Here is a 17,401-nt window from a genome sequence, read left to right on the forward strand (position 1 = left end):
GTGTCAATGGAGTGGTATGCCCGTTCAGTCAGTCCTGGGGTGGCTGAGAACGTTGGCGCGTAGCTAGTGCACAGCTCCTGGATCTGCTGTCGCTGCATACGCCCAAGGGTCATGGAGAGGTTCACCTCTTCCACACCACCAGCACATTTCCCTTCGTAGTAGACACCTTCAGGCCACTCAGCGTCGTCTCCTCCCTGGGCTGTAAACTGACAAACCTTTAATTCTCTGGAATAAAAGGGCTTTAGAGAATTAATATGATACACCTTAGGCTTTCGGTTGGAGGTGGGGAATGCTATGAGATAATTAACAGCTCCCAGGCGCTCCTGGACCACGAATGGCCCTTCCCACGATGCTTCCATTTTATGGGCCTGGAGCGCCTTTAAGACCATGACCTGGTCTCCTACTTTGAAGGAACGCTCTCTGGCATGTTTATCATACCAGGCTTTTTGCTCTTTTTGAGCATCCTGTAAGTTTTCTCTAGCAAGGGCTAAAGAGGTTCGGAGGGTGTTTTGTAGGTTGGTTACAAAGTCCAGAATGTTAGTTCCTGGAGAAGGTGTAAATCCCTCCCATTGCTGCTTCACCAACTGCAATGGCCCCTTAACCTCACGGCCATATACAAGTTCAAATGGAGAAAACCCTAAACTGGGATGTGGTACAGCTCTGTAGGCAAAGAGCAACTGCTGCAATACTAGGTCCCAATCATTGGAGTGCTCATTTACGAATTTACGTATCATGGCCCCCAAAGTTCCATTAAACTTCTCCACCATGCCATTTGTTTGATGATGGTAAGGAGTGGCAACCAAGTGATTTACCCCATGAGCTTCCCAAAGGTTTTTCATAGTTCCTGCCAGGAAATTAGTCCCTGCATCTGTGAGGATGTCGGAGGGCCAACCTACCCTGGCAAAAATGTCTGCTAGTGCCTGGCACACACTTTTAGCCCTGGTGTTGCTTAGAGCTACTGCTTCCGGCCATCGGGTGGCAAAATCCATGAAAGTCAGTATGTACTGCTTTCCTCTGGGTGTCTTTTTCGGAAAAGGACCCAGAATATCCACAGCTACTCGCTGAAATGGAACTTCAATGATGGGGAGTGGCTGGAGAGGAGCTTTGACCTGGTCTTGGGGTTTTCCCACTCTTTGGCACACCTCACAAGACTGGACATAGGTAGAAACATCCTTGCCCATTCCCTCCCAGTGGAATGACCCCCCCAAACGGTCTTTGGTCCTGTTCACCCCAGCATGGCCACTAGGGTGATCATGGGCTAAGCTCAAGAGCTTGGCCCGGTATTTAGTTGGAACTACCAACTGTCTCTGAGGATGCCAGTCTTCCTGGTGTCCCCCAGAAAGAGTTTCCTTGTATAAAAGTCCTCTTTCTACAACAAACCTGGATCGATTAGAAGAGCTGAGAGGCGGTGGGTTGCTCCGTGCCGCCGTCCAAGCTCTCTGGAGGCTTTCATCTGCTTCCTGTTCGGTCTGGAACTGTTCCCTTGATGCTGGAGACATCAGTTCCTCATGGGATTGTGGACCTAGGCTTGGTCCCTCTGGAAGCGATATAGGGGATGGAGCTGTTTCTGTTGACTGTGAACCGCTCTCCGCTGGTGCGCTATGTTGGGATTCAGGCTCCGGCTGAGCCTCTTGTGTAGGGTTATCGGCTGCTGCCAGTTCAGGTTCGGTGGGTCCCTCTGGTGTTGAGGTTGCAAATACTGGATTCAGTGCTGACACGGGGTCTGGTGTTGGTTGTTCGGCTGGTTCCGGTTCTGGGACTGGTTCCGTCTGGGTCTCTGGGACTGGATCCACTACTGCTGTTGCAGACATTGGCCTGGGGTCCAGGTCCATCACCTCTGACTGGGTCCTGATAGAAGTTTCCGGAACAGAGCTAGGCCTCACGGCTTGTTTAGCCTGGTTGCGGGTGACCATTCCCACCCTCTTGGCCTGCTTCACATGATTGGCCAAGTCTTCCCCCAACAGCATGGGGATGGGATAATCATCATAGACTGCAAAAGTCCACATTCCTGACCAGCCCTTGTACTGGACAGGCAACTTGGCTGTAGGCAAATTGAAAGAGTTGGACTTGAAGGGTTGAATCGTCACTTGGATCTCTGGGTTGATTAAATTGGGGTCCACTAAGGAAGCATGGATAGCTGACACTTGTGCTCCGGTGTCCCTCCACGCGGTGACCTTCTTCCCACCCACACTCACAGTTTCCCTCCGCTCCAAGGGTATCTGGGAGGTATCTGGGCCTGTGGACCTCTGGTGTGATTCCGGTGCAATGAACTGTAACCTGTTGGGGTTCTTGGGGCAGTTGGCCTTTACATGCCCCAGCTCGTTACATTTAAAACATCGTCCAGCTGACGGGTCACCGGGGCGAGGTGGGTTGCTGGAGAACGGGGTGGTGGGACGATAAGGGGTCTGGAGGGTTCTTTGGGAGGTAGGTGGGGCTTTGGGCGGCCCCCGGTAATAGGGTGTGGTCTGGGGTGGTCCCTTCTGGTCTCCGCTCCAACTGCGACCAGTTTTCTTCTTCTCTGCCACCTCCACCCATCTGGCTCCAATCTCTCCTGCCTCAATTACAGTTTTGGGTTTCCCATCTACGATGTATCTTTCTATTTCCTCAGGAACACCCTCTAAGAATTGTTCCATTTGCATTAGGAAGGGCAAATTTACTGGAGATTCAACACTTGCTCCTGATATCCAGGCATCCCAATGTTTTACAATGTGGTAGGCATGTCGGGTAAATGACATGTCTGGTTTCCACCTTAGGGCTCTGAACCTCCGACGAGACTGCTCGGGTGTTATCCCCATTCTGACTCTCGCCTTGGATTTAAACAGTTCATACTTGTTCATGTGTTCTTTAGGCATTTCAGCTGCCACCTCAGCTAAGGGTCCACTGAGCTGCGGCCTCAGCTCTACCATGTATTGGTCAGTAGAGATGTTGTACCCAAGGCAGGCCCTTTCGAAGTTTTCTAAGAAGGCCTCAGTATCATCACCTGCCTTGTAGGTGGGGAACTTTCTGGGATGGGAAGTGGTACCTGGAGAAGGATTGCTAGGGTTTGTTGGTATATTCTGCTGGGCCTTTATCCTCTCCATCTCCTCCACATGCTTCCTCTCTTTTTCCTTCTCCTCCTCCTTCAGCCGCATGAGTTCTATCTGTCTTTCATGTTCCCTTTGTTTTTCCTCAGCCTGAAATTTGGCTAATTCCAGCTGTAGTCGAGCTGAGGATTTGCCCATTCTAACCTCTCTGTTTTTAACTAACTTTACACCCGAGGTTCAGAAATAAACAAACAAAACTTGGCTGTAAAATTTTGCTGTGCTGGAATAGAATACCTATTCTCTGATAGTGATTGTCAGCCTACAGAAAAAGACAATTCCCTTGTCTCTGCTCTGGGCCCAAATTAAAGCAAAAAACCTCCAACTACTTGGAAAACTGCTTACCCAGCCCAAAGAAAAAAAAAAAATTTCTTTTCAAACCTGTGCTCCTTGTAAAACAAAAAAAAAAAAAATCAAAATCCTAAAAAAAAACCCTGCCACTTTTGTCTCCAGGCAAATGGGTAGAGCACACACCCCCTATTTACTTTTAGGAAGAAAAGAAAAAAAAAAAAACCTCTGGGTTGGAAGACTGTGAATTTCCCTGCAGGAGTTAAGTACCCTGCCTCCAGGCAAGAAAACCTGCAATTCACAAGATAATCCCCTTTTGTCTCTGCTTGGCCACAAAGCAGAGAGAAACCAAGCTGCTTTCAGTTTCAAAGCTGCCTTCTGGACTTCCTAAAAATTCCTTTTTAAAATCTGTATTTCTAGTTCAAAAAATCTCAACTGGATCTCAAAATGATTTCAGGTTAATCCCACCACTGTGCCACCATGTCAAGGTTCCTCCCCCACTCTGAACTCTAGGGTACAGATGTGGGGACCTGCATGAAAAACCTCCTAAGCTTATCTTTACCAGCTTAGGTCAAAACTTCCCCAAGGTAACAAATATTACCCCCGTTATCCTTGGAATGGCCGCTACCACCACCAAACTGATACTGGTTACTGGGGAAGAGCTGTTTGGACGCGTCCTTCCCCCCAAAATACTTCCCAAAACCTTGCACCCCACTTCCTGGACAAGGTTTGGTAAAAAGCCTCACCAATTTGTCTAGGTGACTACAGACCCAGACCCTTGGATCTTAAGAACAATGAACAATCCTCCCAACACTTGCACCCCCCCTTTCCTGGGAAATGTTGGATAAAAAGCCTCACCAATTTGCATAGGTGACCACAAACCCAAACCCTTGGATCTGAGAACAATGAAAAAGCATTCAGTGTTTTACAAGAAGACTTTTAATAAAAAATAGAAGTAAATAGAAATAAAGAAATCCCCCCTGTAAAATCAGGATGGTATATATCTTACAGGGTAATTAGATTCAAAAACATAGAGAACCCCTCTAGGCAAAACCTTAAGTTACAAAAAAGATACACAGACAGAAATAGTTATTCTATTCAGCACAATTCTTTTCTCAGCCATTTAAAGAAATCATAATCTAACACATACCTAGCTAGATTACTTACTAAAAGTTCTAAGACTCCATTCCTGTTCTGTCCCCGGCCAAGACGACTACAGACAGCCACACAAAACCTTTGTTTCTCTCCCTCCTCCCAGCTTTTGAAAGTATCTTGTCTCCTCATTGGTCATTTTGGTCAGGTGCCAGCGAGGTTACCTTTAGCTTCTTAACCCTTTACAGGTGAGAGGAGCTTTCCCCTGGCCAGGAGGGATTTCAAAGGGGTTTACCCTTCCCTTTATATTTATGACAACTGGTGATGGGACACTAGATGGGGAGGGCTCTGAATTACTATAAGGAATTCTGTCCCAGGTGTCTGGCTGGCAGGTCTTGCCCACATGCTCAGTGTTTAACTGAACACCATATTTGGGATTGGAAAAGAATTTTGCCCAGGGTCAGAATGGCAGAGACTTTTTTTTTTTTTTTTGGCCTTTCTCTGCTTCATGGGGGATGTCACTCACAGGTTTAAACATGCTTATTAGGGAAAGCAACTAAAAATATAAATGTTTACTGTTTATACTAGATGACTGTTTATCGTTAAAAACACTAAATGATGTTTAAAATGTGTTTTTGCTTCATTCTCACATTTCCTTGCCAAAATCCGCCTCCTTTCTGGAAAGGACAAGCAGACCCTGTCGACACTGGGATGCAGCAAGGCACTGTGGTAAGGCTCCCCGAAAGCACCACGTTTCGGCCTCTCATTGCAATATGGCTAAGTTAACTAGCACCGTTTTGGGGCCAGGTGGCTCTTTCCTCAGCCTCACTGCAGCTGGTGTTCACGGCAATTAATCCTGCACCGGCACCCGCATCTGACCGGCCGCAACCCTGCTTCCAAGGCCAGAGCTGCGCGGTGCAAAGCGGGCCCCGGGCTGACAGGTCCGGGGGGGGGGGGGCGGCTCAAGGGGCACCTGGCGCGCGGGGGCCGATGCGGGGCCCCAGGAACCGGCCGCGCCGGGCGGGGGGGGGGGCGGTCCCGGCCCCCGGGGTCTGTGCTCAGGCGAGTCCATTCGGGGCCTTCTTCCCGCGAGACGCGCCGGGGCAGCTCGGCCCCGCCCCCGCCCGGCTTTACGGGCCCACGAAGCCCCTGCCCCGCCCGCGCCTGCCCCAGGAAGCGGTTTGTGGCGGCGCCCCGCGGCAAGGCGGGGGGAGGGGCCAAGCCCGGCAGCGACCCGGCCCGACCGGCTCTCTCTCCCTCCCGCCGGCCCGCGGGGAGGCCGGAACGTTGGTGCCGCGGCTGCCGTTTCCGCCAGGACCTTGCCCCCGCGCTTTCCCACCGGAAGGAAAGGCGGCGGCACCGGGCCGGCCGCCGCGGGGTGTGCGCGCGCCTCTCGCTCTCGCGGGGATGTCCAGGCGCCGGCGGTTCCTGGAAGGGGCGGCTCGGGCGCTGATGGGCACGTGCCCGGCTCAGGCCCGATTCCTGATGTAAGAGCCTGGCGCGCGGTCCCCCTTTCCAGGGAGGGAGAACAAGATCTCCAGTATTCTGATTTGTGACGTAATAACAGCCACATCTCCTTCGGGGGGGGAGGTGCTCTGAGAACGTTCTGTTAAATCTTCTGTAGAGTCGTGGCCCCGCCCCCTCGTGTTCATCCACCACGTGGCCCCGGTTTCTTGACGCCTCCCCTGCCCAGGGGCCCGGGCCGTGCGTGGCTGGGTGAGCCCCGCGCATTTGGGCCGAGGTGCTGTGCGGTGCCCTGCGCCAGGCTGATCGCTGTCCACCCCCACAGCCCGCTGTGTGTCTGTCTGTGCTGCTGCCCCCCCCCCCCCTTCTCTCCACAACACTTCCTTAGAGAGGACAGCCCGTACACAGGGCAGGATCCCGGACAGGGGCTGTGGCTCGGTCTGGAACCAGTGCCTCCTGCTGCCCGAGCGCAGTGACTTGTAACTTGGTCAGTAACCCCGTCCTTTTTCCTCCCCCAGGTGGACGCTTCATTCTGAAAAAGGCAAGTATAAATAATTCAGTGGTTTTGGTTCTTTAAATTGGAGATAGACAGGCAAGCTCAATTCACAGCTTTTGAACTGCCCGGAACAGGTGATGTGACTTTTAAAACATGTTCAGTTCTTCTCCACTTTCGAAAACGTGGGATAACAGAGGGAAATTCTTCACCAGAGGGAATTAGGAAATGTTTTTCTTTTGGTAGAATTTTCTGTGGCTACCACTTATGTCTGATTTAATGTTACCTGGAATGGGATGTAGTGAGGCAGATGTGGGACCATCTCTCCATGTTGCATCCATTCACGTCAAGCCTGAATTTGGCCTTTCATTAGCCTGTTTCGATTCTAACACTATTGTATTTTTAATTAAATCTCAGTCTTGGAAGAAGCTTAGCAAGGGCAGACCACCTTTGACTTCAGCAGGGTTTTATGTTGATACAGGAGTGTGCCTCATAGAGTTCCTTGCAGGAATATGTTTCTCATAATGTAAGATTTTTGAAGAAAGGTGGACGTATTTTGCTGGTACAATTACCTTTTGGACAGCACATTACTATATGTAACTCTACACACAATACAACATGATTATTTTTTTAACATTTTGGCATTCGGCTTCCTCTTGAGTTTTTGTTGAGTATGAAATGCAGACTCAAACTAATCCTGTATCTAGTGCTGACATAGAAACACCTCTAACAGAACAATTTAAAGAAAGTACTTGTACCCAAATAAGATTTTTAAAATGCTAGAGAAAAGGTTGCCCTGCCCTTATCAATGCACAATTTACAGTATGCTATAAATTAGTGGCTTAATAGCTGTAATATATGCCTTTTATATGGTCACCTCTAAAAATACTTACAGAGAGAAGTTCATTTAGGGTTTTACTTTATTCATCTGTAGATAACAAAACCGACAGAGAAAGGATATGCCCTTACTGTTTCCAGTTTCTGGTTCCTGATAACCACAGAGTACGTCTCAAACCCAAGATGAAACTGATTCCACGGATACAGAAACTTCTTAATCGGGAGGCAAAGAACCAAAAACTGAATTTGAAACAGACAAAGCTTTTGAAAAAGTATAAGGACTCAAGAAGTGTTCGGGTAAGATTGCGATTCCAATTAATACGATAACTGAGTTTGTTCATTCCCTGGAGCCTTAATTTCCCTCAAAGAGAGGGGGAATAAAAGAAGATAGGAAGCTTTTCTCTTTAGAAATTGAGTTTGCAATCCATACGATTATTTCATCCGAACGTAACTTTCTCTACGTAACTTTCCTGTTACGGTAACTTCTATTCAAATACACACACAAGGAATTTTAAAACAAAAAACCTGACTTTAATATCGAGATGAGAAAATGGCAGGTGGAAAAATCCCCAAACCTCCAAAAACATGGCTGCAAAAATGTACAGAAGCCACAATCTGCACATTCTAAGATTTAATCTAAAAAACAAGCCATTTATCTTTTTATTGTGAAGATAACTTTTTGTTGTGAACATTCTTGGTGTAAACTGTACTGCTAGTCTATTTGTGCAGTTTTGCAGAAGTGTCTCTAGCCAAACTAGCAGCAGCAAAGATGGATACTTTTCTTTTCCCACCCTCTTCGCTCAAGAGTGTTATGACCTGCAAAGCCTAATTGGGGTCAGGTAAATCCTAACATCATTAAGTAGAGGTAGGTTTTCCCTCCTTTTTTTAAAAATGAGGAAATCAAAGCTGAAAGTCCTGTTAAAAGTTAAGATTCCAGCAGTTACACTAGTTTGGCTGTGATGGACATTTTTTTTTAAAGTGTATAAGCTGAATGTTACTGTTTGTCATAAAATGTCTATGATAAAGCATACAACACGTAACATAATCCTAGTTAAGGTTGCTGTCGGAACATTAACTCTTATTGGCTTACTTCTTTTCTTTAGCCATTTGAGGTTTGTCTTCACAGTGTTTTGGAGCCTGTGGGAGTGAGCCTGTTAGCCCAGGTTGATAGACTTAGGTAGCGGGGCTCATGCTAGTGCTCTGAAAATAGCTGTATAGACAAGGCTTTGAAGTTGTGGCTTAGACACCGAAACCTAGGGAGTGCGGGGTGTTTCATACTCTGAGCCACACTTCAAAGCTCTGTCTAGACAGCTATTTTTAGAGTACTAGTGAAAACTCTGCTGTTAACCCGGATTGGGATGCTTGCTTCTGTGGGCTGCAAAATGCTGCATAGACATACTCATGGAGGCCTGAAGATTTCAAGGACAGCTATGCCTGGAGGAAACACTTGTCACCAGTCTCCCATTTAGAAGTCTGTTGTGAAGCTGTGTACCTAAATGAGAGTAAATTATTTCTGGAAGAGATCAGAAGTTCATGCACACACAAAGTGCTTAGTCACACATTAACACTGACCCAGTTGCTTATATTTTGAGGGTGAGGATATCCATAGTGACATGTAATCTCACATGTCCGACAATGAAACAATTTTTGTTGGTTTGGTTTGTTTCTTTATCAGCATTTTTCAAATTGAGTGTGAACTGCCTGAGCAGGCTCTGATGTCTCCCAGAGGAAGCTCAAACAATCTTAGGGAAAATTGGGTTGGGTGGCAATTTTGTGTGAGACTTTCCTGACCAGTGTTTAATATTCAATACTTAATAGCCAGTGACTTCTTATTTGCTGATTAGAAAGTGGAAATGATCCAGCAAGAATGAAAAATGAATTACTGACTTCCCCTATCTACAGGGTTAAAATATACATTTCTGCCCCAGAGCACAGTGTTTTATCACCAATAAAAGGCACTTTACCCAGTGCTGCAAACCAGTGTGCATTATGGGAGGTCTCAGAATGCTTTCTGGGCTCGATTTTTGCTCTCATTTACACCAATGTGTAAATCCAAAGTAACTTCATTAAAATAATGAAAATAGTCATTAAGGGGCAAGGGAAGACACTTGTTAACACAAAATATAGTAAACAGTGCTAACACATTTCACTTTACTGCATGAGCTTCATTGTATTCCAGAATGATCAAAATGAAGAAGTTTTCAGGTTCTGAAGCTGTCATGTAGAAAATAACTATATATAACTTTAATGTAGTGCTATAGAGACATACAAATCTATTAAAACAATTATATAGACAGATGTCTTAATAAATGAAGACAACACCCCACTGGGGGCGGAGGGATAGCTCAGTGGTTTGAGCATTGGCCTGCTAAACCCAGGGTTGTGAGTTCAGCCCTTGAGGGGGCCATTTAGGGATCTGGGGCAAAAATTGCAGATTGGCCCTGCTTTGAGCAGGGGGTTGGACTAGATGACCTCCTGGGGTCCCTTCCAACCCTGATATTCTATGATTCTAGGCCCAACATTGACTCTTCAGAGCGTGTCCTGCTGGCAGATTGAACAGCTTTCTAAGAAATGAGGAAACTACTGATTATAATTTCCTGTGCCAGAATTTGCAACAATAGAAATCTGAAGCACCAACAACACAAGATTGGGTTGAGGAAGTATCATAATCATTAACTAGGATCACTTCTATGTCAAGGCTATAGGCACTTCAGATAGACACAGTACAAAACTAACAAAATGAAGCAAATTCCCTCCCCTCAAAATTTTAGTTTCCATTTGAAGGGCTCACAAACCACTGTGAACCTGGAAGTTTTGCTTTTATTATTCATTGGTGTGATATCACAAATATTTAGGATGGATTTGAAAAGCTGTCATTTTAGACAGCAGATATTCAGTGTCTCTCTTCCTATTCCAATAACGTGGGTGGATCCAACACTTTGTGGTCTTGCCCAAACAAACTTAAGTAATGATACTAAGGCAGGGGTGGACAAACTTTTTGGCCCGAAAGCCACTTCAGGGTGTGAAATGGTATGGAGGTCCGGGTAGGAAAGGCTGTGCCCCCCAAACCTCCTGGCCCCCACCCCATCCAGCCCCACCCACTTCCCACCCACTGACTGCCCCCCTCAGAACCTCCAACCCCCCCCACATCTTGTCCCCTAACCGCCCCCCGGGACTCCACCCCCAACCAGCCCCCCTGCTCCCTGTCCACCCTGACCCCTGTCCACATCCCCACCCCCGACAGGCCCCCCACCCCCTATCCAACCCCTCCCTGTTCCCTGACCCCACCACCCCAGAACCACTGCCCCCTGCTCCTGACTGCCCCCCGGGGACTCCCTACCCAACCCCCTTCGCTGCCACGCACGCCGCCACTACCGTCCCCAGGCAGGACGGTCCTGCAGGCCGTAGTTTGCCCACCTCTGTACTAAGGAGTAGTTGGCCAGGTGTGAATGTACTGCTTATGTCTTAAAAAAAAAAAAAAAAATCCCCAAAAGAACCAAATATTGATGTACACTGTGACCTGCAGAGCTGTAACAGGTTTTTAAACAAAAATATACATTTGTTTGTTAGCTGGACAGATTCTCAGAATATAGCAGGCATCCATATAAATGTGAGTTTATAGTTTGTGGTCCATTCTAATCTCCATGCAATGTTCTTGAATTGGGATTTAAACATAGTAATACCGTCTGCTCTGTTTCAGACAGACTGACCATCCCACTAAGATCTGTCTGAGTTAAGATCAAGATTGACTTACATACTTACTGTGATTTGGTGTGCACTTTCCTACTTGGATTGTGCTTGGAATGTTTCTGGTATTATATACTTAAAATACTACCAGGAACTGACAGCTCCCAAAATTACCATTTTAGAGCCATATAAGCTCCTTCTGTAGAAAATGACACAATAGGAGCAAAATTGACTGAGACTTAAACCAACAAGCTGACAGGCTAGGTTTACAAGACCTTTCTTAACCATTAGCGATATGTTATATCTTGGTTTAAGCATTCTGCTAACTTTGCAATTGCATAAAATTGCCTTATTCTATTTTGCAGAGTTCTAAAACTCCTAGAGGCATCATCTGTAAATTAGTTGTTTTTGCGGATATGGTTCATCAGTTAATGGAAGATCAGCTGTTAAAGAGACTTTTGCCAAAGCCATTGGTTCCCAAACTTTGGGTTGTGGACCACTGGTGGTCTTCTGTGGAGAGTTGGCAGGTCACATTGTTTTAATTCTCCTTGTTTCTAGCTGAATCCATTAAAAAGAGCTAAAATAAATTAAAAGCTTTCCTGTTATTTTCTGTGACAGCAGTTGGTGTACTTGTAAGAGATGTTATGTGATGGGAGCAGTGTCTCAGACAGTCTCTCTATTAACACATGGTTTTGCCCACTCAGCTGCTTCCCCTTTTGACCCCACTGAACTTTAGTAGATACCCTCTAGTCCCACTCTCCCTGTGTGGTATTCCTTCTCTCCATACCAATGGGCTACCTTGTTTCTTTTTATCTGTAGTGCATCTTTTTATTTTTGCAGATTTGGGATTTTTAATATTTTCTCTGAAGACTCACCAAAAAAAGTGTTCTGGAGGGGTACCCATGTTAGTCTGTATCAGCAAAAACAACGAGGAGTCCCCGCTGCACCTTAGAGACTAACAAATGTATTTGGGCATAAGCTTTCGTGCGCTAAAACCTACTTCATCGGTGCCACAAGGACTCCTTGTTGTTTTTGCAAAAAAGTGTTGTATATTTACGTAGAGGTGTAAATTAAAAGATAAATTTTAAAATACATTTTGATTGTTTTCTGGATTCTTGTATGTTTGTGGTGAAACATGAATTCCACTGGGGTACATTCAAAGTATTATACAGTCAGAGCTACTTTTAATGTTGTCTAGTCTTTTTGTGGTGACAAGGTTGTTTTTTGTGTTTCACTCCATGTGTTTGCAATTCAGAATTAAAAGTCCCCTGAAATTAGTTTCCAGGGGATTGGAGTCATTTCTAGTCACACCCTTGGGAATTTGATGATTTACGTGGTTTAAAAGAGAAAGCTAGATGTGGATTTGATGTTGCTTTTTATGTCTCTCTGCTTCACACAAGTAAAGTATTTAAGCAGCTTGATTCACTCTCTGTAATTTTGAAGAGCAGTTTAGATAAGTCTAAAAGTGTTCGTCACCAATGCCTTATACATTTAAAATGCAGAAAGACTGACAGAAGAGCTAACATTTCCTTTCCTCTCTTCATAGCTGGTTACTTGCAACACATGCAACAAAACAACAAGATATTGTGGTAAAAGAAGAGATTTTTTGGCAACAGCAACAAGCTGTTCTGGTACTCCGAAGAGTAGACCAGACCCAAAGACTCAGATATCTGCAAACAAAACGACACCCTTAAACCACAGTAAATCTGGATCTAAAAGCAAGAGTCCAGCATCAACTTCCAGGTGCCTATTTCCATTTTACCTAAAGAGGCAACATACTTCAGTGAATAAGGGCACAGTACTAGAAGTCAGGAAAGGGAGTTCAGACAAGTAGTTTAGTAATCGCTCTGATAATTAATATTTTATCTTTTACCAAGGATCTGAAATGGAAGATCAGTTGTTGTTTGGGTTTGTTTTTTAATTGCAGGAGTCCAAAGAGTCTAATAAAAAGAGTGACTAGGGGTAAAAAATATTACTTCTAGGTGTTTTTAAAAAAATAAACTTCGGCCTTTAGTGTGAGATACCATGTAGGGTTTTTATTTTCTAAGCATGTGTGTAATTGTGTGCACAAACTCAGTACTTGCATACATATTTGGGTAGTTGTGTTTCTCACAGCCCACTTTTACACGCAATGTATAAGTTATGTTTGTAGTTAAGTAATTGTGCACCTGAATTTTATGTACAGAACCATTTTCAAATGCAGACCATAAAATTACATTATTCCTCCAGCCTCTTTTTAATAAGAGATTTATTGGATTTTTGTTTTGTTTTGCTTTTCAGAACATGCATGGCTGGACAGTCACCATCCAGTTCTTTGTCCAAGACTCCCAAAAACACTAAATTTCACTTTACTCAGCTAAAACGGTTGCTTAATCTTGAAGAAAAACAAAAGAGCCAGAAGAAGATGGACCTGAAAAACTTCTTGTCTTCACTTTGAAATACTGAATAATTACAATAGTCATGATAATGGTTACAATAGTAGTGGCTAAAATTGGGCCAGTAAATGAACTAAATTAGTGGCTGCTTTATTAATTGTTTTATAAACTTAGAAACAATTTTTGTTAATACGGGTTAATTTCTGGCTGTGTTAAGGCCTTCAGCATGTAGGGGAGATTTAAATACATTGTTTGGAAACAGTCTCTGTACTTTTAGATGGATTGCCTACCAGAGGATATTGCTGGAATAATAAGGTAATAAGCCATGTCTTGGAAGCCTGAACTTGTATCACAATCTTTAGTGGCTCAGGAATTAAAAGCCAAAAGCTGTTCTTGGACCAGATTGGCTTGCACTGTAGCAATCAGTGTAATGGTTTTTAAAATAGGATCCTGTACCACAGTAGAACTTGCAGAGGATCTGCTGATCTCTAATTCTTTCCAGATCTGTGCTGTAAATGCTATGGGTTTGTTTGTGAGTTTTACTCAGGACTTTCTTTGTGACTGCAGATCTGTGACTAAAACTGATTTCCAAAGGAAATCTGTGCGGTCATCTTAATGAACTGACAAAGTAATTCTGAAACATTCCTGCTTAACGCTATTCAGAAGTAGGTCTTATTCTGAAATTTCTGAAGTTGATGGCTCCAGTTTTCCATGTGGAAAGAAAATTATTTGTTTTTACATACAAATAGCTTTACAACCAAAAATTTCTCTTTCTGTAAGTTATATAAAGTTTATTCCTTTCTGTTCCAGTCCTCATTCTTGTTTTGGCACCAGTAAAGCGACAAATAAAATGATTCCACTTGCCCCTTGAAGTGCATCTGGCTTATTCTTATCCAATTAAAAACCAGTTTCCAACAAATACAAGTTGGTATATTTAAAAAAAAAACATTTCAGGGAAGGCAGAGCTTCTTGCAAATCTTAGTTTTAATCTCATAAGGGCTGATAAGTATGTAATATTCATATGAATCTTCTGGAAATGGGTAATGTGACTGAAATACATAGTAGAAGTGATTTGGAAAGCCCTTCCTTCACTTTAGGCTTAACTAAAACATATGTAGGGTCAATTTTTAACAATTTTTCTGGTAACTATGCTTTTACAATGCATTGTGCTGTTTTTCCTCTCTGTAGGGCTCTGTATTTATTTACATGGGTCACTTTATGGCTTGTCCTCTGATGCCTTTACTAATTCTTTAGTTTTGTTGGGGAGAAAAATGTATATTGTAAAGCAGTATTTTAAAAGGGTTTGTGTTGTAAAATCTTAACTGTAAATAATTTTAATTTTTTTCATAAGGTATGTGGTACTTTTGCATGCTGTGTGTAGGATTGAAACGTGACTATTTATATAATTAATATTGCCACTGTTAGACAATTGCAACAAATTTTATACAAAGTATGTTAGGTAAGGTATCCATGAAAAAGTCACAATCTATCATCTTTGGATCTAATGTGAAATCCCTTTATATCCCATTTCTCACCCATAACAATTTAACATTCAACACGAAGACTTTGTCCAAACCATGGGAATGGCCATGAGTACTAGGATGACTCCCAAATATGCCAACTTCTTCATGGGCCACATTGAGGAAGCATTTCTGGGCAAGTACACCACAAAACCAATGAAATACCCTAGATACATCAATGATATTTTCTTTGGACAGATGACCTAAAGTTCATCGTAGATTTCCACCACAATTTCAACAACCACTCCCCCTTCTTTAAACTCTCTCTAGAACAGTCCTACATTAGCATCAACTTCCTGAACGCAACAATCAGCTTCAACCATGGAACCCTACAGCCAAGAAACCCATAGTTCATCATATCTACCTTCACAGATCCAGTAACCACCCCAAACCCCCCAAGAAATTTATTTACAGCCAGACGCTCTCATACCACAGAATATGGTCTGAGGAGAAAGTCTGGGATATACACCTTAACACACTTAAAACTGCCTACACCAAACAAGGACACTCCACTAGAGAAGTAGATATACTTCATGGAATGGGCCACTCAAATACCTCAAGAAAACCTGCTTTAACAAATAAACCTCCCTGTTACAATTACAACCCATACTTGATGGGGTCCTCATCCTAAAGAAATCTTTCCTGAACCCCCTCTGTTGGCCTTCAAACAACCCTCCCAAGCTCATAATCAGAAGTAGCTCCACACAGACGAGGATACACCAACTGAAAACCACCAGATCCTTCCAGAACAACAGATGCAAAAACTGTACACATCAACAGCTACAATGATCAATAATCCCCATAACACACCTTTCAAGATCCATGTCTATATGTGCTTATCACAATATATGGTGTACCTTTTCCTGTGCACTAAATGCCCCAATAACAACTTAGTGGGTGAAATGAGACAATCAGTATGCTCCAAATGAACTCTCACAGAAAAACGATAAAAGAAAAACACCCTATCACCTGTGTGTGAACACTTTTCACAAAGCGATCATTATATCTGACCTCTCAATGCTCATCCTCAAAGGAAGCCTGCACAACACCTTCAAAAGAGAAGCCTGGGAGTTTACATTCATAACTTTCCTAGATGCTAAAAATCATGGGCTGAATATGGACACTGGATTTATGGTTTATTACAATAATCTGTAACCTACAAACCCCCTCCCAGCTATTTTTTCTCCCCATCCCATAACACCTCTCCTGTCATAGGAGTTAACTGGCCACTTAATACATATTTCAAAGGACAATTCAAGGTGAACTACATGTGCTAAACGATGTGTTCCATCTTGTACATTTCCCAGACCTGAGAAAAGCTCATCCTAAGATTGATAGCTTGTATCTTTCACCAATAGAAGTTAGTCCTGGCTATGACAACACTACATATAAGAAAACAAAATGGTATCAGTAATCAGTTTGGGACAGTAATCATGGTTAAACTTTCTTCCATTTTGAGATATTCCCAGTTTCAGCAATTATTCCCAATTTTAAGTACAGGGAATCTCTCAAACTGGTAAATCTTTCAAAATGGAAGACACTAAAGTGTAATCATTGTCTTTTTATAATGGATTCTCCTGTTGCTTCAATGGATAACTTCTTTAGTTTTAAACAGTTTTTAGAGACACTCACCTCCAAACTATATATCTTTCCTTTAGAACAAATTCTACCCTCATTTAAAAGTGCCATTTCACTCAACTGAGAAAGAGTAATGTAACTGTTCTAAACTAGCCACAGTCAAAATGGTGGTGCAGTTTTGGGTTACTCAGAACAATATATGGAGGTTATATATAGACATTTCAGAGAACATAGGTTGGGCATATAAGCATTAAATAATATTGATTTACGATCATGTTTTTACAATGTTTTATTCTTTTAAATATGAAAACATTATACATTGAGGTGTTATTTAGAGGACAAATTACACAAGAATTACACCTTCTGTGAGCAGTGCACAATAATGAAACATTTTTACATTTCAAACATCTTTTCTTTCTTGTCAGTTTTCAACAAATGAGTAAATTTTTGTTGCAAACAAGTTACAAAGTGCTGTTATTGCATTTTTGCAAATTCCCACAAAAAAGGATCATGCTTACTAGGATACTTTTTAATGTAGTAAAGATTAAATCGGAATTAGACTTCTAAATAGTAAGATGGAGAAGCTGACGAAGATAATTTAACACACTGAGACAGGTTCAAAGACAGAATGGTCATTTTAAAAAAAGATAATCGATATTCCTATTAAGATTTTTTTAAGTTGATTCTCTAAGAGTAAGTTGCTGACAGCCAGATCCTAACTGCTTTATTCCCACAAATAGTCAGTGGGAATATCAAGCATGAGAAAAGCAAGCAAGAATTAATCCCAAGTGTTTTTATTAATAGAAAACCAGCCCATCAAAAATAGTGCCATTGCAGCTGATTAACTCATCTTTCAGCGATAACTCTATAACTTTCTATTACCATATGTACTACAAGTTGAATTTCCGCCCAGCCAGAGGGCCAGTAAAAGGCCTATGCATGAGCTATATCCATTTAAATCCTCCACATGGTGCACAGGCTTTTTGA

The 17,401-nt window shown here is 43.2% G+C and overlaps 1 protein-coding gene across 1 annotated transcript; it reads left to right on the top strand.

The window, feature by feature from the left end:
• The first annotated feature begins 5,718 nt into the window (after positions 1 to 5,718).
• RMP24 (ribonuclease MRP subunit p24) lies at positions 5,719 to 14,188 on the top strand. The gene is made up of 5 exons (XM_084620539.1): positions 5,719 to 5,947; positions 6,443 to 6,465; positions 7,352 to 7,551; positions 12,488 to 12,684; positions 13,222 to 14,188. Exons 1-5 carry the CDS (start codon positions 5,868 to 5,870, stop codon positions 13,376 to 13,378), a joined length of 657 nt encoding a protein of 218 aa, XP_084476665.1. The 5' UTR covers positions 5,719 to 5,867; the 3' UTR covers positions 13,379 to 14,188.
• Positions 14,189 to 17,401: the final 3,213 nt, after the last annotated feature.

Source organism: Lepidochelys olivacea (assembly GCF_965140295.1).
Source record: "Lepidochelys olivacea isolate rLepOli2 genome assembly, chromosome: 2".
In the NCBI taxonomy this organism is placed as follows: Eukaryota; Metazoa; Chordata; order Testudines; family Cheloniidae; genus Lepidochelys; species Lepidochelys olivacea.